Source organism: Molossus molossus, unplaced genomic scaffold (genome assembly GCF_014108415.1).
Source record: "Molossus molossus isolate mMolMol1 unplaced genomic scaffold, mMolMol1.p scaffold_m16_p_15, whole genome shotgun sequence".
Taxonomy (NCBI): domain Eukaryota; kingdom Metazoa; phylum Chordata; class Mammalia; order Chiroptera; family Molossidae; genus Molossus; species Molossus molossus.
The window spans coordinates 16905061-16926842 of NW_023425350.1; the positions used below are offsets into that span (position 1 = coordinate 16905061).

General features: G+C 43.2%; 3 protein-coding genes across 8 annotated transcripts in view; 2 read left to right on the forward strand and 1 right to left on the reverse strand.

The window, feature by feature from the left end:
• The window catches only part of GPN1 (GPN-loop GTPase 1), a 22060-nt gene extending 15725 nt beyond the window's left edge, over positions 1-6335 (forward strand). For 2 of the 4 annotated variants that reach the window (XM_036262307.1, XM_036262309.1), the window contains exons 12-14: positions 1152-1242; positions 3002-3109; positions 5046-6335. In XM_036262307.1, the coding sequence (XP_036118200.1) occupies positions 1152-1242; positions 3002-3109; positions 5046-5131 (285 nt within the window). In that variant the 3' untranslated portion in view covers positions 5132-6335. The remainder of the gene's footprint in view (positions 1-1151; positions 1243-3001; positions 3110-5045) is intronic. The other 2 variants (XR_004959649.1, XM_036262308.1) reach the window with 2 other exon arrangements.
• SUPT7L (SPT7 like, STAGA complex subunit gamma) overlaps positions 1-19673 on the reverse strand; it is a 23181-nt gene extending 3508 nt beyond the window's left edge. The window contains exons 1-5 of one of the 3 annotated variants that reach the window (XR_004959648.1): positions 19471-19673; positions 16520-17137; positions 11721-12045; positions 10793-11030; positions 8373-8838 (exon numbers count right to left, since the gene is read on the reverse strand). Coding sequence is in view for 2 of the 3 variants with exons in the window: in XM_036262304.1 (XP_036118197.1) it covers positions 8576-8838; positions 10793-11030; positions 11721-12045; positions 16520-16932 (1239 nt within the window). In the remaining variant the exon portion in view is untranslated. Of the gene's footprint in view, positions 1-8144; positions 8839-10792; positions 11031-11720; positions 12046-16519; positions 17138-18605; positions 18787-19470 lie in introns of those variants that run through there. The other 2 variants (XM_036262304.1, XM_036262305.1) reach the window with 2 other exon arrangements.
• A 165-nt stretch (positions 19674-19838) lies between these two features.
• LOC118631006 (solute carrier family 4 member 1 adaptor protein) overlaps positions 19839-21782 on the forward strand; it is a 34732-nt gene continuing 32788 nt past the window's right edge. Inside the window, exons 1-2 of the mRNA XM_036263301.1 lie at positions 19839-20694; positions 20908-21103. Of these exons, the coding sequence (XP_036119194.1) occupies positions 20035-20694; positions 20908-21103 (856 nt within the window). The 5' untranslated portion in view covers positions 19839-20034. The remainder of the gene's footprint in view (positions 20695-20907; positions 21104-21782) is intronic.

Below are 21782 nucleotides of genomic sequence, written 5' to 3' on the forward strand. Positions count from 1 at the left end.
AGGGAGAGAAAGGAACAGAGAGAGAGAGAGAGAGAGAGAGAGAGAGAGAAAATATATCGACATGAAAGGGACACATTGTGTGGCTGCCACCTGCATGACCAACCAGGGCCGGGGACAAACTGCTACCGAGGTACGTGCCCTTAGCGGGAAATCGAACCTCGGTCTCTCGGGACCGCAGGTCGATGCTCTAACAGCTGAGCCAAACTGGCCAGGGCTATTTTTCTTCTCTTTATTTAAAGTTTTCAAAATCATATTTTTCCTGCCCTGGTTGGGTGGCTGAGTTGGTTGGAGCATCGTCCTGTACACCAAAAGGTTGCAGGTTTGATCCCTGGTCAGGGTGGCAACCAATCGATAGTTTTCTCTCACATCGATGTTTCTCTTTCCCTTTCTCTCTCTCTAAAATAAAAATATCAATAAGACATATCTTCAGGTGGGGATTTTTTAAAAAATCAGATTTTTCCTACTATATATGCTAAGCCCTTATTCCAAGCTCCTACTCCAAGCTCCATCTAGTTGTAGAATTTTGTTTAGGAACAAAGAGGTGGTTCACAACTCTTATCCCAACTGATCATGTATCCTGTCCCCATCCACTGCACTGGGCTCCATATCACTGAGCCTTCCTGCTATATCTACTTGAGGAGTATTTTGATACGTTTTTTTTGTTGTTGTTGTTGTTTTTTATTTTTACCTGAAGACATTTTTGCATTTTTTGTTCAGATAGAGTGGGAGGGAGAGAGAGGAAGAGAGAGACAGAAACATCGACGTGAAAGGGATACATTGAGTGGTTGCCACACACATGACCAATGAGGGCCGAGGACAAACTGCAACCGAGGTACATGCCCTTAGCGGGAACCGAACCCGGGTCTCTCTGTACCGCAGGCCGACGCGCCAACCACTGAGCCAAACCGGCCAGGGCTATTTTGATATGTTTTGTGTCATTTCTGAAACTTCTGATTCAGTGTCCAGAGCCCTCCAGCCTGAACTGCTAATCTGGGTCCGTATTGCTCAGTGTTTCTGTTCCCATATCAACCATCCCTTAGCTGCTTCAATGATTTGTCTCTGGAATTTGTATAATTGGTCATCTCTAGTCAGAAGTCTGGTATGGGCTTAGGGCTCCTTTTTGAATCAGATATTTTCCTCTCTGTATACAGGCAAGTGCACAGAGCCAACAGCAGAGAGAACAACTGGAACGCCTTCGAAAAGATATGGGCTCTGTAGCTTTGGACACAGGAACTGCTGCAGGTATTGGAGGGTCTTTGATATTAGGAACTGAAAGGAGGTACATTATTTCTACTCAGCAGGAAGATATTTATATTTAAGAGAGGAAAGAGAAAAGGAGGATGTTTTTCTTATGTAGGATTTGCATATTTCTTGTTAAATTTATTCCAAGGATTTTTTTTCTTCTTTATTAGTGTTGAAAATGGGTTTTTCTGAACCATCACATCTTCTTGATGGTTATATTTGTGTGTATGAAGGCATTGAATTTTTGTACATTAGTCTTTTTATTCTGCTACTCTACTGACTTTTTATATTGTTTGAGTTTTATCATTGATTCTCTAGGGATTTCTAGGTTGGTGCTCATAGTTAAGTGTATATACTACCACTCATCCACACTTATTGATGGACTGGACTTTAAAGAAATGAAGTTCTATTCATGAAAGCTATTGCTATATGCTTAATAGAGAACAGCAAAACCACTTGGAAGAGGAGATGCTGGAAATGGGCGGGTTGACCAGTTACGTGAACTCACCTACGCCGTCTTTGTTGCATACTTCAGCTATATACATTTCTGTGTGCTGTGGTCTTTGAAATTACTTGTGAATGCACAAAGTGGCAGCTGTTAAATTTCCTGTGGCAGAGGGTCTGATGTACTCAGATAACCTGTTAAAGGTTGGGGGAGTTTTAGTAAATTATTTGGGGACAATCACAAGTATAGTCTCGTAATTCTGAACTGGGCACAGAATGAAGCATTGATTGTCAGCACACCATGTCATCCTTACTCAGGGCCACAGCTCCTTGAAATTTGTGCCCCTTGATGTTGCTGCTGTTTGCCACCCTATTCCCCAACTGACCTCGCTTAACCTTTTAGGCCCCTGAAGAGAGAGTCTCATGTCCTCCCATTGCTTTAGTTTACTTCACATGGTTTTAGATTCTCATAGAACCCAACCCCTGCACACTGAATCCCCTGCCTAGCAGTGACCTGATTAGACTTTTTCCTGATTATTGGAGCTCAGCTTCATCAGTTTCCCTGAATAGGGAATTTACCTCTATTACTAGCTTCAGTTTTCCATTTTCCCTCTTCACTCTACCCTGGCTCCTCTACTCTGGGTCATTTCGCCCTGTGTTCTCTTCAGACCCACTCTGAACTTAATTTCCATCAGGAAGCTTCCTCAGTGCTCCACTTACCCTTAACTCACCAGCACTCTACGTCTGCCCAAATGTCTTGAGCCTTAATAAGAAAAGCCACAGTCTATTTTAAGCTGTGAGAATTATTTTTGTTCATTTAAATATGAGACCTTCTGAGTTATTGGAATAGTGAAAGCACTTTGTGAACTCAACGATTATAGACAGGTTAAGTGGTATTAATACATTTGGAAAAAGTAGTATCCTACAATTTTTGCTGCTGCTGCTAATCCTCACCCAAAGCTATTTTCCCATTGATTTTGTTTTTAGATAGAGTGGAAGGGAGGGAGAGAAAAACATCGATATGAGAGAGACATGATATGAGAGAGACATATCAATTAGTTGCTTCCCGCATGATCCTGACCAGGACCAGGGATCGAACCTGCAACGCAGGTACATGCCCTTGACTGGGACTCGAACCCGTGACTCTTTGGCCCAAGGGCTGATGCTCTGACCCTTGAACCAAACTGGCCAGGGTGGGATCCTGCCTTTTATCATGACCATTTTCATCCAGCCAGATTTCAAATCATAGTTACTGATGCAAAATCACCTTTTTGAGGCATATGTTCATGACATGCTACTGGTGTTTTCTCTATAGACAGCTTATCTCCTGTGCGGGACCCTTCTGACTTGATCCTGACTCGGGGAACCTTGGATGAAGAGGATGAGGAAGCAGACAGTGACACTGATGATATTGACCATAGAGGTGAGAGGTGGCTGAGGTGCCTTATGAAAACAGACTAGATCTTTACGTTGTTGGGATGTTGTGGAGAGAAGACCTTAAGTATGCAGCCAGTAATAGGGGAGTGAGATGGTGAAGGATACAGCACCAGGAAAGAGTTGCATGCATTGGGAGTTTCTGTCCTTCCTGTTGATGGTTAATATTGAGCTGATTACAGTCCTTTTATTAGTCTGCTCATTTTTAGGTCCCAGTTCAATTTGAGGAATCGTGCATTTTGTTTATTGTAGTTGTTGTTTTAAGAATATGCCCTGGCCAGTTTTGCTCAGCGGTTAGAGCGTTGGCCTGCGGTCCAGAGAGACCTGGGTTCAGTTCCCACTAAGGGCACATACCTCAGTTGCAGTTTGTCCCTGGCCCTGGTTGGTCATACGGGTGGCAGCCACCCGATGTGTCCCTTTCATGTCGATGTTTCTCTCTCCCTCCTTCCCTCCCTCCCATTCTATCTGAACAAAAAATGGGAAAACGTCTTCAGGTGAGGATAAAAATATATATATATATATGGAGCTCGGCCTGTGTGGCTCAGTGATTGAGCATTGACCCATGCACCAAGAGGTTGCTGGTTCGATTCCGAGTCAGGGCACATGCCCAGGTTGTGGGCCTAATTCCCAGTGAGGGGCATGCAGGAGGTGGCCAGTTGATGTTCTCTCTCATGACTGTTTCTATCTCTCTCTCCCTCTTCCTGTCTGTCTCTCTAAAATAAAATAAAAAATTTAAAAAAAGAATAATATATAGGGAGGTCTCAGCAGATATAGTGAGAAGGGACTAACACTTGGAAGATAGAATGGTTCTGGAAATCCAAAAGGGTCAACTTGGCATAGTTTTATGGACTGTGGACAGAATCTATTTCTTGAAACACCCTTTTAGGTTCTAGCTATGACCAGGAGCAAACCTCTCTTCACTTCAGTGCACCAGATGCTAACATGTAAAGTGCCTCATTTAATCAGATTTATTGAAGTATAATTTATAGAGTAAAACCCACCTTTTAAAAGTTTATAGTTTAATGAGTTTATTTATTCATTTTTCCAAACTATAAGAGAAAGTTTATTTAGAAAGTTACAGAGGTAGTAGACATGAGCCAGCTGGGCTGCCTAGGCTCAGGAAACAAGTTACAAAAGCAAAAAAAGAAGGGCCCTTGGAACTTAGGAGAGAGAAGGGCAAAGGTAAGGTTCCTGGGGGGAAGATGTGGGGGAGGAAAGGCACAGGTGTGCTCCTGGGAGGGAAAGTGCCTTGACCAGTTTTAACACGTACATGATCTTATAACCACCATCATAATCAAGATACAGAACATTTCCACTACACCAGAAGTTCTCTCATGCCCGTTTTTATTCACTCCCTTCCTGCATACCTAGTTCCTGGCAGTCATTGATCTAATTTCTGTTCCTATAATTTGCATTTTCCAAAATGTCAAAATTGGAATCACAGTATTTAACTTGTATTAGACTCTTTTCAATCAGTATAATGTTTCTGTGGTCCACTCATGTTGCATGTATCAGTAGTGTTTTTATAGTTGAGTAATATTCCATAAGTACCACAATTTGTTTATGCATTCACCACCTGATTGACATTTGGGTTGTTTCTAGATTTTAGCTATTATAAATCAAGCTGCGATTAACATTCAGTAATAGGTCTTTGTGTGGACATATGCTTTCATTTCCCATGGATAAAAATACTTTGGAGTAGGACCTCATTTTAGTTACTTTTGAGGGAGGCTTTTTTCTCCTTACTTACGGATAAGAGATTGTACATTTTGGGCAACATGGGTCAATAGAGAAAATTGACTGGGAGAAACGAACACTTAGTTTCTTAGAAATAGAATACTGTGTCTGATGGATGGGTGGCAGCAGGTCTAATCTGCCTGTCTCATGGGAGAGTCTAATAAGAATTGACCATTTTTCCCTTGCAGTTACAGAGGAAAGCCATGAAGAGCCAGCGTTCCAGAATTTTATGCAAGAATCAATGGCACAATACTGGAAGAGAAACCACAAATAGTTTCCAGAAGTCCAGAAGTTTGGAACTCTGTAAAGGAACTATCCTTACTCTGACTGGGGTTATTATAAAGAACAGTTTTGTTCAGAATAGCAGTTTTTCTTACTAGGGAAATCTGACTCCAATGAAGCCAGGGGTAGAAGAAATTTGGACCTGGCAGCTAGACACTGACTGATTCCGCTTGGATTGCAAGGAAGGATTTTCTGGCTGTTCTGGATGCTGGTTTTCTGTGTGTAAAACTTCATGTTCTGTCATTAGAACTCAAGTACTTTTGCTGCTGATGGATGGAGTAGAGAACATATTGTTCACTTCAGATCTCTGTTAGGCTGGATCTATAGCCTCTATTTCCCAAGCATCTTGCCCTCAACTCATGAGTTTCCCTCCTTTTAGCAGACTGTGAGAGGGGAAACATGAGCTTATACAGTGGCAGTGGAATCTCCTTGGCAACCAATATGTTGGTATGAAATGTGCCTCATGCTTAGTAGCTCATTATAGGACACCAGGTTTGTTGAAGAAGATGGGAAAAACATAGTAAGCATCCTGCTTTCCATGGTGATTTGGATAAAGTTTTTAATTTTGACTTTGGTGTAAGCCTGCCTGTCATAATTTAAAATAAGAAAATTTATAATCACAAATAGATTTACTTCTGTTCATCAGAGAGGTTTAAAGCCACATGTCCAAACCTGTCTCAGTATAGTGATGTTTACTCATGTTTCCCCTGTACACATACCTAGTAACCAGGTATAGAGCCAGTCCTGTTTGTATTGTATTTTGAAATGAATGCAAAGTACCCTTGGTGATTTACTCAAATGCCATGGATTTGAGTCAGGTGTACATTCCATACATAACATTCGTGGTTTACTCTACCTTCATTTTTCACAGTATCTTAAAATCTAGTACATTTCTCTTAAGGAATTTTATCCTTGCTTGATCTTTCCTCCAGTGGTTCTGAAAGTGTGGTCTCTGGACCAGAAGCATAAGCATCAGCTGGGAAATTGTTAGAAAAGGGACACTGAAGACCTGAATCAGAAACTGAGGTTGCGGTCCAGTAGTCTGTTTGAACCACTGCTTTGACAACTCATACACCCTGTGACAATTCCAGGCCAGGTGAATCTCAGGTTAGCAATCCTCATATGACCTGCTTTATCAGAGTACGCCAGCTTTGACTATCTGGTGCTTATTCTCCAATTTAAACATTCTAAAAATAAAAGTATTTTACTTTACCATGAAACATTAATTTCAATATTTTATACCTAGTCAGAACCACTGGTCTAAACATTTCAACCTTTTTTTAAAAAAACGTGTTTTATTTTATTTTTTTAATTTATTATTACTGTTTAATCCTCACTTGAGGATATTTTTCTATTTATCTTCAGATAGAATGAGAGGGGAGGGAGGGAAAAAGAGGGAGAGAGAAAAGAAATAATCAATGTGAGCCCTGGCCAGTTTGGCTCAGCGGTTAGAGCGTCTGCCTGCGGTCCCGAGAGACCCGGGTTTGGTTCCTGCTAAGGGCATGTACCTCGGTTGCAGTTTGTCCCCGGCCCTGGTTGGTCGTGCGGGTGGCAGCCACTCGATGTGTCCCTTCACGTCGATGTTTCTCTCTCTCTCTCTCTTCCTCTCTCTCCCTCCCACTCTGTCTGTACAAAAAATGGAAAAATGTCCTCGGATGAGGATAAAAAAAAGAAATCATCAATGTGAGATACATCCGTCAGCTACCTCCTGCACACCCCCTACTGGGGAGCAAGCCAGCAACCCAGCATGTACTCTGACTGGGAATCCAACAGGACCTCAGTCCATGGGATGACACTCAATCTACTGAGCCACAACAGCTAGGCTGAACCTAATCTTTAAGAGGAAACCATTTGTACAACAAAATTCTGAACATACCTGGTTTTCTCCTTAGTGCCTTTGACTACATTTTCCTTAAAGAATAACTTGTATGGCCTACATTATAAACTCCCTAAGGGCAGGCACAAAGTCTTACTCATCTTTGTATCCCTTGCAAATGATTTAGCACATAATAGGTACCCAGTAAATGTTTCCTAATTGAATGAGCTAAATATTAGATGACTACCTTATGGAAACTGACTGGTGTCCACTTTCATAAATAAAAGGAAAGCAAAGCTAAGCCTGGAACAGGAAGGGTTCAAATAAGTGTGTCAAGGATGTACAATTAGCAAATTTATAAATGATCTGATAACAGTTTAGATGATCATCTCACCTGCTGCTACTGCATTAATCTTTATTCTCAATGCCTGGGAAATTTAAGGCATTAATTAAAGCCATGCCTTGATTTTTGTTCTTGATTAAAGGAGTGCTCTAAATTTCACAAGATTTATAATCTGCACCCAAAAACCCAGCAGAACTTAACATGCTGGCACCTAGTACCAAGGCATAAAGCACACATTTGCTAATTACTCCTAATTATTGCAGTGCTGTGTCATTTACGTATTAAATGCTGATTGAGACTACCAGATGCCAAGCAGGGCAGCACTGTAATGGATGAGTGACAACAGCAGAGTTGTTCGTTGAGTGGAAAGCCTCTTTTTAGCGGCTGCCCATCCAGTAGAAGCACAATGTGCAGATGTAGAATTCTGGCAGAGGAATGGACTGCTATCTTCTGATGGCCAAGCAGATACAATAAAATAAGCACAAGCCTGTCCTTGCGACAGGTCCTGTTCGTTTTATCCACAAAGGAGAAAATGAAACAATTGAATGTACATAGTGAAAATATTTTAAAAATCTGAGTGGAAATAAAGACAAGGATGAGGACAGATGGAATAAATTTAAAGAAGCAAGAAGAAAATAACGTGGGTGATATAGGAGAGGGCTGTCTGAATAAGCAAAAAGGCTGTGTTACCACAGAACTGATTTTATAAGACTTCATGGGCAACAAAAGTTTTAGAGACTACTGATGTATACGTCGTGCAGAGTTTAGCTATTTCCTGTTTGGTATCAGTACTTGATTCCCAATGACTGAACCAAAACTGAAGTAAATCAAATGAAAAAACTAACATCTGATACCAGCATACATGTACTTGAGTCCTGTTCAAGTGCAGCTTTGTGTGTTAATAGCACCTCAGGCTTCCCAGCAGCCCTGCAACGTGGTTCAAAGAATATGAGTGTTCTCAGTTGTGCAAGAGAAATGGCTCTAGAGAATCTAAGCAACTTATCTAATCACAGTAATAACAGTCGTCGGAGACTGCTTTGGTCTCCTGATTACCACCCCAGCATCATGACATACCTGTGAAAGGTGGCTTGGTGGTCATGGAAAACTACAAAAACTGGATGGAAAAGTAATATGCAAACTTGTTTGGTTAAATCCAGTTCCACTTGAATTCAGGAAAATTCACTGTGTTTTAAGAGTTAAATCACTATGGAAACAAATTTGAATTTATCAGATTTTCTGTTTGGTTTGTAGGTTTGGACAGAAAATCTCTCTTCTTTTTATATTTTCCTCATCCTCTTCTTGCAGCGCTGGTTGAAAACAGGGGAGGACCCCATGAGGCTATCAGTGGAGTGGGAGCCGTAGCTGCTGTCTGAGTCATCAGGGCTTTGGGGTATCCCAGCTTCACTCATGCCTGACATGGGCTCCTCGAAGACATCGCTGCCCAGCACACCGTGCCCAGAGACATTGCCTTCTTCGTTCTCTTGAGGCTCCATTTTCACGTGGGCCAGATTCCAAAGAGGGGAAGCATTTACCTCTGTACCTAAAAATTGAAAAACATATAACTGTTGATAAGCCAAGGCTGGAACAAAGTAGAATGAATATACACGATCCAGGGCAGACTGATGGCCTTTGAGCTCAGCTTACATTCTGACTCTCTACTTGGCTGGAGAATATGGTTGTAGTTCTCTGCTTCAAAAAGTTAGACCAGCCCTGGCCGGTTTGGCTCAGCAGTTAGATCATCGGCCCACGGACCAGAGAGGGCCGGGTTCAGTTCCTGCTAAGGGCACATACTTCGGTTGCAGTTTGTCCCTGTCCCGGTTGGGGTTGTGTGGGTGGCAACCAGTCAATGTGTCTCTCTCACATCAATGTTTCTCTCTCTCTTCCCTCCTGCTCTATCTGAATATAAATGAAAAAAAAAAAAGACCAATGCTGCCCTGGCTGGTTTTGCTCAGTGGTTAGAGTATCCTCCCAAGGACCAAAGAGTCACAGGTTCAATTCCAGTAAAGGGCACATAACTCGGTTGTGCTCCAGCCCCCAGTCCTGGGCGGGGTCATGCGGGAGGCAACCAATTGATGTCTCTCTCTTATGTCAATGTTTCTCTCCCTTCCTCCCTTCCTTCCTCCCTCACACTCTATCTGAAGAAAAATGGAAAAATATCCTCGGGTGAGGATTAAAAAAAAAAAAGTTAGACCAATGCTGAATATCTTCTTTCCACCTCCTCCACCCTCCTTTACCCCACCTCACCTCACCCCCATTTTTCTGAACCAGGGAAGTAAAACTGCATGCATGTAGAAAGATTCCCTTCTCATCCACAAGTTCAGTTGTTTGCCTGTCCTTCCTTTAATGGGGCTGTCTTGTTTTCCTTCCTTTAGTTTGGGTCCCTGGTCCTATCCGACATTATGAAAAGTTAACGATTACTCCAAAATGCCAGCGGTTCCTAGACTGCTGAAGAGAGACATGGCCCCTAAGTCTGTAGCAAGGTCCTCCTGCCTCTGTGTGTTCTAGCAATACTTACTGTTCTGTGGTTATTCTTCCATGGTGAAAGGCTCTGCCCAACAGTTTAAAACCTGACCAAATTCTATTTAGTCCACACTAGAGGATTTGCTGTTTGTAGCATTTGTGCACTGATGAAATGACAATTTATATTTGTAAAGAACCAAGTGTCTAGACTAATGTGCAATCTAACTGACTTAAGGATCAAGTCATCCTGATTTGTAAGGTAATAGCAATCTATCTGGAAGACGAGGCCAGCTGCCCATGTAGCACTTTTTCAATCACTTCTAGCTACAATTTGTTGCGTTACTCTAGCAAGGAATCCCAGTGATTCAAATATCTTTAAGCAATTAACACTCCTCCATCTATCTGGAATCCCAATGATTCAAATATCTTTAAGCAATTAACACTCCTCCATCTATCTGGAAATTGTCTTAATTAACTAAGTACAAGCACCAGAAAGGACCAATACACATAGTAAGGGAAGGAGAGGGGTTCAGCTGAATTAACTCATAATCAACAAGACAACACATATTGCATCTATATCCTAACTAGGAATTATTTTTTATCCTTGCCCGAGTACATTTTTCCATCTCCTGTACAGACAGAGTGGGAGGGAGAGAGAGGAACAGAGAGAGAGAGAGAAACATTGACGTGAAAGGGACACATCGAGTGGCCGCCACCCGCACGACCAACCAGGGCCGGGGACAAACTGCAACCCTTTGCGGGAACCAAACCCGGGTCTCTCTGGAATGCAGGCCAATGCTCTAACTGCTGAGCCAAACCGGCCAGGGCTAAAGCATGCTTGTAAAGCTGCACTACTAGTCCTGTTATTACAAAGAGACGAACGTTGGTATCTCTAGATCTATAGTTGTTTTTAGACTTTTCACTCTCCTGCCCACTTCTACTTTTGTTCTTCCATCTTCAAAGTACTACTCCATAATGCAAAAAAGTACTAAGATGGGCAGATCCCAGAATCAAAGTAAGTTGATTTCTCTTACTTGAAGCCTGTGGTGAAGCCTCGACCTCCAGGTTAGATGGGAAGCGCTCACTCTGAGCCCCAAGGACTCCCATGGGCAGTGACTGGTCTCCAGAAGCAAGGTCAGCCTCCAGTTCCTCACTGACAGGGAAGGTGATGTCACTCACAGGTTCTTCCTTGATCTTTACAGGTTTAGTGTCTTCTGTGGCTTTCTCAGGATTGACAATCCTTTCATACTCTTCAGAAAGCTGCTTACTAATCTGTTGGCAAGTAAGAGACAATTTTTCAAAGAAATGTTAGAAACAAGTTGGATAGTCATGGAAATGCCAACAGAATATGAATATGGATATGGATATGAATAAAGCATCCTCTGCCAATGGAAGGAATCTGCTTAAGGTGCTGAGTTTGAATTTGTAAATGATAGACATGTAAAAAAATTTGTAGAGAGTGCATGTGTGTCATTATTAAAAGTTATATAAAGGTGAAAATTAGACAAAGATAAATCAGAACTGGGACAAAAGATCACATTTATGGCTATAAAAACTAACAGTTAACATGTATCCTAGGTGGATAATAAATGGTGTAGGAAATCTGGATTACTTAGCAAAAACTTTTTTGTTGGGTGTTAAAAATTCCTTATATTTTAGAAACCAAAATAGTGAACAAGTGACTTGCATAAGGCCACAACTGTTGAAGAAATGAGATATTTCTGGTTCTAACCCAAAATGGTATCTCTCCCTGCCTTTCCACTTTTGGGCAGTATCACCTCACTGTTTTGTATGGCCATGTCAGCGCTGAGGCCAGTGAATCCCAGCTAAGGCCATGAGGAAAGTAGATTATGTCTACTCTGTTCCAAGATCCTGTGCTCTGCATTCTACAGCAATTGTGGCATCCTGCTGAACATTCCTAGACCACACATCTTTATTTTCTTCTCTACAGGGTCACCTCACCTGGAGCATGTAACTGTGATAGTCCTTGATGCGGTGCTGCCAGAACTTCTGGAGGGAGAGCACACTGCCAATGCCCACTTCATGGAATACCTCCTCCATAACATCAGGAAAAGGAGTGTGCCCCAGCCGGGCCTCCCGGTCCACAGCAAAGCGCAGCAACTTGGTGAACTTCAGGCAATACTCATGTGCTACATCAGTTAGGGTCTCCAGGACACTTTCATTTGCACACTCAAAGCCCGCATGGGCCAGGATGGTGGCCACTGCCTGGTAGAGGAGCTGCCGGCAGGAGTGCCAGCTGAGTTCAGTCACAGGTTCCCCTTTCCCACTGAAAGCAGAGACGTGGTTGTAGTGTTATTAGTGCTCCTACAAAAGGGTGACGTGTCCTGTCTCCCTATAAGTTTTACAATTCCAATCAAACCACTGGCCTAGCTTTCCAGGAAAATTCTATTCAGGTTACATAGCCCAGTTTCATCTTTGCTGCTGTCAGGGCATGTCCAAGCAACCCCCAGTCGTATCTCGGAGCTCCTCCAATTACATAAAGCTTGAACAGGCAATACATGCCTATAATAAACAGTATAAAAGGGTATCCAATAAAAAGGAAGTCTCCTTTTTATACCAACTGCTCAATTTTGATCACTTTTAGGATCTGATTAATTTTCACAGTATAGCTCAGACACTTTTCAATGGTGCTCAGGTTATTTCACTAGAACATAGTTTCCTGACATGCTGGGCAGCATATGACATTTCAGAAATTTAGGAGATTCTTCTATAATAGCAACAGACCATTTGTAAAACTGAAAAAGCAACTTAATTTTATAAAAGCAATTTAAAACATATACAGCCTACAAAGCATTTATTCTTTCCTATGCTGTGAAATGGGTAGGGTCCACATTATTATTCCTACTTGGCAGGTGAGGAAACTGAAGTTCAGAGGGGCTAATTTGCCAAAAGTTGTTTAGATATTATTAATAAGTGCCATGTGGAACTTCTGACTCCAGAGCCCATGTTCTTCATAATACACCAAATTGCACCTAATCACTAGTGAAGAAATCTAAATCCAAGAAAAACACTTCAAAAAGCTGTCTAATCTCCTAAAAATAACTTTTAACAATAATTTACCTGTTTGCTGAAATTTCCTATCTATCCTCTGCTTCCCCTTGACAAAGGAAGTAAATAGTTAAAATATATAAAAATAAAATAGGATACAGAAAATTACTCTTCCCTGGTACATACTTGGCACATGTCACCACTTGCTGCATGAAGAGTGCTTGAGGAACTATTCACCCACTTGACTATTATTATCTGCTCAGTAGCAACTACTGAAATTCACATAATAGTTGGAAAATAAGAAAACCAATTGCCCAACAACTTTTCATTTACTATTTCCATCATCATTTTCCAGGCCAGTGTGTCTGTGCCAAATGCTTTAGGCCTCAGAAGTGCCTAATAAACAGAGAGCTTAAACCAGTATTTCATTTACTTGAATAATATATGGACTATATAGTTTCAAAGGAAAATAATTCTTTGGGTACTCCTATAACTGATGCAAATTATTGTTGTTACAGTTTCTTTTCTTTTTTTAAATTCTGAGTTTTATTTATTTTATCCTCACCCGAGGATATTTCCCCACCTTTTGTTCATATAGAGTGGGAGGGAGAGAGAGAGAAAAACATCGACGTGAAAGGGACACATCGAGTGGTTGCCACCTGCACGACCCAACCAGGGCCGGGACAAACCGCAACCGAGGTATGCGCCCTTAGCGGGAATTGAACCCGGGTCTCTCTGGACCACAGGCTGACACTATCCACTGAGCTAAACCGGCCAGGGCTACAGTTTCTTAAATATGTATAAAACAAACTATGTACGAACTTTTGATATTTATAGCGCTTCCTAACAAAACTGCAAAATTCTAAATAACATCAATTTAATATGATGGACAATATTATTTTGTTACAACTAAATTGCCCTCAAAATGGTACTGATGGCTACACAGCAAGTGTTTTTAAGTTGGACATCTCTATAAGAATATGTGCCATCCATGTAATTACACAGTTATTCCTCCCACCATCACTATTCCAAAGACTTCGCCATGACATCATCTAGCCTTCATTTGGCCCAACTGCAACTTTTACATAAGTCTATGTCTCTTCTCTTCTCATTCGATTAGGATAATTAAAATAGTACTATTATCATCAATAGGCAGATGCAATAAGTGATATATAACATTCATATGTAGAATTTTTGCCAAACAAATTTAACCTCATCTAATCTAATCTTGAGGAAATATCAGCAAATCCAGTAAGTGGGAGATTCTACCAAACAAATGACCTGAACTCTTAAAAAAAGATTAACATATTTTTGCCCAGCCAGTGTGGCTCAGTGGTTGAGCATTGGCCCATGCACCAAGAGGTCGCTGGTTTGATTCCTGGTCAGGGCACATGCCTAGGTTGTGGGCCAAATGCCCAGTGGGGGGCATGCAGGAGGCAGCCAATCGATGTTCTCTCTCATTGATGTTTCTATCTCTCTCTCCACCTCTCCCTTCCTCTCTCTCTAAAATCAATAAAGAAAAATTTTAAAAAGATTAATATGTTTTTTAAAAAGGAGGAAGCTGTTCTGGCTTAAAAGACACTATAAAGGCATAATATCAAATGCAATGCATGAATCTTTTATTAGGTCCTGGATTGGGGAAAATTATCTATAAGAGGTATTATGGGGACAACTGAAGACATCTGAATATGGGCTTATTATGATATAATTTAATTGGTGTTCATTTACTTTGGTGTAATAATGACATTGGAATTATGTAGGAAACTTTCCTTATTTTTAGGATAAGCTGAAGAATTAAGCCATGAAATATTGTGATGTCTGCAATTTTAAAATATTTTTGGGAAAAGTGTTTGTGTATATATATTTGTGTGTACACACACATATGGGAGAAAGTAAATATGGCAGAATGTTAACAATTGATGAATCCAGGTTAAGGGTACTTAGGTGTTCACTGTACTATTATTTAAATTTTTCGCCCTGGCCGGTTTGGCTCAGCGGTTAGAGTGTCAGCCTGCGGTCCGGAGAGACCCGGGTTCAGTTCCCGCTAAGTACATGTACCTCGGTTGCAGTTTGTCCCCGCCCTGGTTGGTCGTGCGGGTGGCAGCCACTCGATGCGTCCCTTTCACATCGATGTTTCTCTCTCTCTCTCTTCCTCTCTCACCCTCCCACTCTATCTGTACAAAAAATGGAAAAATGTCCTCAGGTGAGGATGAAAAAAAAAATTAAAATAAATAAATAAATAAATTTTTCTGAAGGTCTGACAAATTTCAAAATGAAAAAAAAGTACTTATTTGGCACCACATGCAAATTTACACACTGAAATCTAGCAGTAGTACCAGGTTATAAATCAGTCATTCAGAGCACCTGGAGCAGGGCTTCTTCAATTTAAATACACACATGAATCTCCTGGAGATTTGTTAAAATGAAGATTCTAATTCAGTGGGTCTGGGTAGGGCCTGAGACTGCATTTCTAACAAGCTCCCAGGTGATGTTGATGCTGCTAGTCTTCAACCAGATTTTCAGTAGCAAGGATCAAGAATGTTTTATATTATTATTTCTTAAACTATGTTATCAGAATGAAAGTACACAATTAAAAAATTCTTATGTAGAACTTGTGGGTTCCTAATAATACCAGAACAAGTCCATGAATCTCAATTTGAGGACACTGAGCTAAATCCATAATAAACATTTTAGAATTATTTTTTTCTTCATTGATTTTAGAGAGAGAGGAAAGGAGGGAGTGAGAGAGAGAGAGAGAGAGAGAGAGAGAAAGAGAGATCAATGAGAGAGAACATCGATAGGCTGCCTCCTGCATGCCCCCTACTGGGGATTCCACAACCTGGGCATGTGCCCTGACTGGGAATCGAATTGACAACCTCTTGATGCATGGGTCGACATTCAACCACTGAGCCACACTGGTCAGGCTATAATATATATATTTTACTTTTTCCCCCTCTATTGATTTGAGAGAGAGAGGAAGTGAGAGGGAGAGAGAGAGAAACATCGATGAGAGAGAACACTGATTAGTCGCCTCCCTGCATGCCTCCCACTGGGGTTAGGCCCACAAACTGGGCATGTGTCCTGACCGGGAATTGAACCGGCGACCTGTTGGTGTGTGGGTGCACCACTGAGCCACACCAGCCAGACCATAATATACATTTTAAATGAAAGAGAAAGACTGCATTCTGAGGGCTATGAGGCCTTGGCCTGTTTTACATACCAGTGTATTGCCTTGCTCCTAGTAAAGTGCTTGGTACATAGCTGGCACTTAATAAATATATGTTGCATCAGAAAAATAAAAAAATACAGAGTTTGGATTTTGAAGATCAGAGTTCAAGTCTTAGATGTCCCATTAATTACCTGAGCAACTTTGGCCAAATCAGTGACTCTTTTTTTTTTTTTTTTTTATCTTCACCCGAGGACATTTTTCCATTTTTGTTCAGATAGAGTGGGAGGGAGAGAGGAAGTGAGAGGGAAACATCGATGTGAGAGGGACACATCAAGTGGCTGCCTCACACACAACCCCAAGTGGGGCCGGAACAAACTGCAACCGAGGTACGTGCCCTTAGTGGGAACCAAACCCAGGACTTTCTGGACCGTGGGGCCGATGCTCTAATCGCTGAGCTAAATTGGGCAGGGCAAGTCAGTGACTCTTACTCTCAGATTTCTCATGGAAATGCTACTATATGCTTAACAGGGTTGTAGGAAAGATTTTCTTGAGAAAAGTAAGATATAGCAAAGCCTTAGCTTACCGATAAAAGTCACTTTCAGGGTCACTGTGCCGAATCTGAAATGGTACACTGGGATTCTTACAGTCTAAAGGCAGAAGGTCATCAGGAAGAGGAGGTGACCCAGGACAAGAGGGAAGAGGTTCACTCTCTTCAGTCTTTATTCCTTCTGCCTGTTGCTGATTCTGGGCCTGAGCTGTAGCAATGAGGTTGCGCAGACGTCGGTTGTGCTGGATCAGCTGAATGGTATGAATGGTGAGGCTGCATGGTTCTGAGGGGATATCCAGCATAGTGGGGGGCTTGGGCTTGTTGGCTGAGGGTTGGTGCAGGGGTGGATCATGTACTTCCACCAGACGGAACTCCCGTGGCAGCAAATCAAAGGAACTTCTATTGGTCTGGCTTGATGAGATTGGTATCTCTCCCCAGTATCTCAACATTTTGGAATAAGAAAGGAAGTGCTCTCAAGTTTAATGTAAATGGTATCCTAAAAGTAGTGTTTTTAACTCTCTGGCAACTGTAGCTTATAGTCTTCTGAAGTGAAAAATATGAAGTCTAGTCGTTCTTTACATAAAAAGTAGGCTATTCAAGACCAGTTAGAAAAATGTGAATGTCAGCAACACTGCAGGACCAAGGATATTCTCCCTGAAGAAATTAAGAGAAATACAACTGTTAGATGACAGTCTTCAAACCACACATGATGACAATTTTTACTGGACTGAACTACAAGGTGGAATTTGGGTTATAGTATCCATCTCACTCCACTAACTCACTATTGAATTATCATCATTCTTAATCCCGAACAATTTGCAAAGCCAGTTACTTAAATGAGACCTGGAATATTTCTCATAGTATCGTGACACATATGTTCTGGGTTAGTAAGAAAAAAGGGAGTAGAGTTAAAAATAGGAAGAAGTGGTTCTCATTCTGTGTGTCACATATGGGAACCCTTTAGTCCTGGTGGAACATGTATTAGGCAGTAATCTAAATGGTCTTAATGCATTCAATTTCTGACATGTAGGAAGAACCTGAGAGATTTCTGCTGACTCCTCACTGGTATTCCCTTCCTCCATTCTCTCTTTGTGTCTAATCTATTCTCCAGTGCTGCTAGACTTACCCTTAAAAGCTCAGATTGATGGTTTCCCATTGCCTATTGGAAAAAGCCAATCAGAATTCTCTGGCTTACCATTCAACAAAATTAACAATCTGGCTTTCACCCACCTTTCCAGATTCATTGCTCATATGTCTGTTCAAATTCAACAAACATTTATCAAATGTCAGGCACTATGGAAGGAGACAAAGACCAATGCAAGATCCCTGATCCGAGGTGAGGGAGAGAGAAAAAAACATTTCAATATGAAAATGTGTGGTAAGTGCCGTTTTGGAGGCACAGACATGGTGCAGTGGAAGTCCAGGGGAGCTTCCTGGAGGAAATTATCTCAGTTATAACAATATCATACTACTCAGTTTTTTGAGAATGCCATGAATTTCCAAAGTGACTCCAGAAATTCCCTGCCACCCATCACATCCCTGGTAGACTTACACTCATTCTTTTTTTTTTTTTTTTTAAATCCTCACCTGAGAATATTTTCCTATTTATCTTCAGATAGAGTGGAAGGGAGGGAGAGAGAGGAAGAGAGAGACACATGGACGTGAGAGAGACACATCAACTGGCTGCCTCCCGCACAACCTGGCCAGGGGCAAACTGCAACCAAGGTACCTGCCCTTGACTAGAATCCAACCTGGGACTCATTGGTCTGTAACAGACACTCTACCGCTAAGCCAAACAGGCCAGGGCGACTTGTACTCATTCTTTTTTTTTTTAATCCTCACACAAGGATATATATGTGTGTGTATATATATATTTACACACACACACACACACACACACACATATGTATTTCTTTTCTTATCCTTACCTGACATTTTTTCATTTTTGTTCAGACAGAGTGGGAGGGAGAAAGAAAGAGAGAGAAACATGGATGTGAGAGAGACACATGGATTGGTTGCCACCCACACGACCCCAACCGGGCTGGGGAGGAATTGCAACGAGGTATGTGCCCTTGGCTGGAATCAAACCCCATACTCTTTGGTTCAGGGGCAGAGCTCTAACCGCAACAAAGCGGCTCTAACCCGGCCAAACCGGCCAGGGCTACTCATTCTTAGGTACAGCTTAGTCACCACCCTCCATAACTTCCGCAGTACACGTCCTCCATAACTTCCGCAGTACACGTCCTCCGTAGCTCTGCAGTACATGTCCTCTAGGCCTTCCGCAGTAGGTGGCCGCCAGAACTTCAGCAGCACGTGCTCGCCATTACATTCTCCCAGCACTTTGCATGTTCCATCACAGCATTTATCCCTGGTTTTAAACCAGTACATATCTCAACTAATTTTAGTCTCCAATCTCTCAAAACCACGATCTTCCTACAGTGTCTGGCTCACAGTAACATACGGAATTTACTGAGTACTTACTATGTGCCGGACATTGCCTTAATTATTATTATTATTATTATTTTTTAATAGAGTAGGAGGGAGAGAGAGGGAGAGAGAGAGAGAAACATCGACATGAAAGGGACACATCGAGTGGCTGCCACCCGCACGACCAACCAGGGCCGGGGACAAACTGCAACCCAAGTACGTGCCCTTAGCGGGAACCAAACCCGGGTCTCTCCGGACTGCAGGTCGATGCTCTAACCGCTGAGCCAAACCGGCCAGGGCTGCCTTAATTATTTAATTCCATTTTCCCAACTACTCAATGAAGTAGAGACTATTATTACCCCATTTTTCATATGTGGAAGTGGAGGCCCACTGTCACAAACGGCCATGGGGAAACATCAAGACAGGCTCCAGAATCTGCACTCTTAACCACTTCACTGTGCTGCCTCAACAATTGGTTTTGGAAAGAATTACAAGGATGAACGAATTAATGAATGAACGAAGGGATTAAAAAAATAAATCTCCCTCTTCCCTAAACTCACCGAAAGGAGTAGGAAGAACAGGCACCACGCCCAGGGAATGCCCACGGGCCTCGGGAGCTCTTCTGCTGGCGCAGGCACAGATCGCAGGGTCCGGGAGCCGCCTGATGTCGGGGCAGCTGGCCGAAGAGGAGCTCTGGACCCGGACGGAGCAAGAAGGCGCCGCAGCTGCCTGCCGCGTTGGGAGCTGGGCAGGACAGGGCAGGGCAGCCGCCCGCTCCTTGGGGCCTGAGGCGAGGATGACTTCAGACCCGGAAGGCTGGCTTGTGCATTAGTAGTCCAAGGCAGCCGGAAGCGCTCCTTACAATCAGGCTATGCCATAGGAAGTCCTTACAACCCACTGTGCAACCTCTAAACATGTCCCCGTCCTCGCCTGCTTTTTTTTGTTTTCAGCCTATTATGACCTTCCTGTGGGTAACGCACCTCTTCGCCGCGCTCTTCACGCAACATCGCAGTCGCCGCCCAAAGCTGGCGCTGGGAGCTGGGGAGGGAGAGGCGTGGGGGGGAAGGCCGCGACCGCAGGGTGAGGTTTCCCAGGACACATTTCGAGGCTGAACCCGATTAAGGATGGCCGATAGCCCCCCTGTGCCCGAGCCAACGGCTTCGGAAGAACTCTATGGCGACTTCAAAAAACCAGCCCTGCCGGTGCCCCCGGCGATGCGGGGCAAGTTCCCGGCCCCCAACCCTTCAAACCCGGAGGAGGGGCCGGAGAGGCCCACAGCACTGCCGGACCCAGGTTCCGGGGAGCCCGATGTCCCTCCGGCTCGGCCCGAAAGCGCGGAGACTAGGAGTCCACCGGAGGGGCAGCCGCGGCCCCCCACAGCGGCGCCTGCTCCCGACGGCCCGGCCCGGGCGCCCCCTTACCGAGAGCCGCCCTGGGGCGGCCCCGCCGCCGGCCCCTACAGCCTAGAGACCCTGAAGGGCGGCACGATCCTTGGTACCCGAAGCTTGAAAGGGGCCAGCTGCTGCCTTTTCGGGAGGCTGCCCAGCTGCGACGTGTGCCTGGAGCACCCTTCGGTGTCTCGGCACCACGCCGTGCTGCAGCACGGGGCGGCGGGCGCCGACGGGGAGTGCGACGGCCACGGGCCCGGCTTCTACCTCTACGATCTGGGAAGCACCCACGGCACCTTTCTCAACAAAACGCGCATCCCGCCCCGCACCTATTGTCGGGTCCACGTCGGGCATGTTCTCCGCTTCGGCTGCAGCACCCGACTCTTTCTTCTTCAGGTAAGTGGAAAAACCTCGAGTCGAAATCTCTGGAGCCCCGGGCAGGGTTCCTGAGCTTCGGAAGCTTTCGCTGAGGAAGGCCAGCCCTCTAGCCGGTGATCACACAGTGGAGGAATCTGGCCCCTGGTCTCCAGACCCCAGGACACACTGCCCCATTTCCGAGAGGGCCGTCGGGGACCCTGAACTCCAGGGTTCTCTCGCTTGGTTCCTCAGGGACCAGAGGAAGACCGAGAGGCAGAGTCCGAGTTGACAGTAACGCAGCTGAAGGAACTGCGCAAGAAGCAACAAAGGATGTTGGAGAAAAAGATGCTGGGAGAAGACTCTGGTGAAGATGAGGAGTTGGATACCACTGAAAAGAAGAGAAACACTAGTAGTCAAGATGATGAAATGGGCTGTACCTGGGGAATGGGTAAGAAATTAAAATTGCTATCAGAGGTTAATATTTTAAAATCATTACTAGTGGTACCCTCAAATGTTTTTTTTTTCCAAGCTTTTCACGGCTTTTTGAGATAGATAGGGCAAATACAATTTCCACAGGAGGTTTCTTTTCTGAAGTCAAAAAATCGAATTATGGGTACTATAGACTTCTTTTCATTTGTTTTGCAGTTCACGCCCTTGTTGGACACTCTTCCTCAGCATACAATGTTTGGTATTTTTACCATTTAAAAATAATTTTTTTATTAAGTACTGGTTTTGATTATCACCGAAAGGGCTGGAACTACATTTAAACAAATAAAATGGAATATCATCCAATATAGAATATTCCCTTGAATTTTTTGTACACGTGGAAATATCCTGAAATGTGAAATATCTAATCAGAGAAAGATGGTCCTGTAGCCAGAGGGGTTAGGAATGGGTATTTAGGAACTAGGAATATAAAAAGATAGAAAAGGCCTTAATATGTTGATGGGGGACAGGGTATATGATATTAGTTTGGTAAGCACCAAACAAAATCTAGAAACCATGCTAGAGTAAGGGTTCAGAGAAGGGAGCTATCACTGAGGACTTAGACCTGCACTGTCCAGTATGATAGTCACTAGCCACATGTGGTTATCGGACACTCACTGTGTGGCTTGTCCAAATGCTAT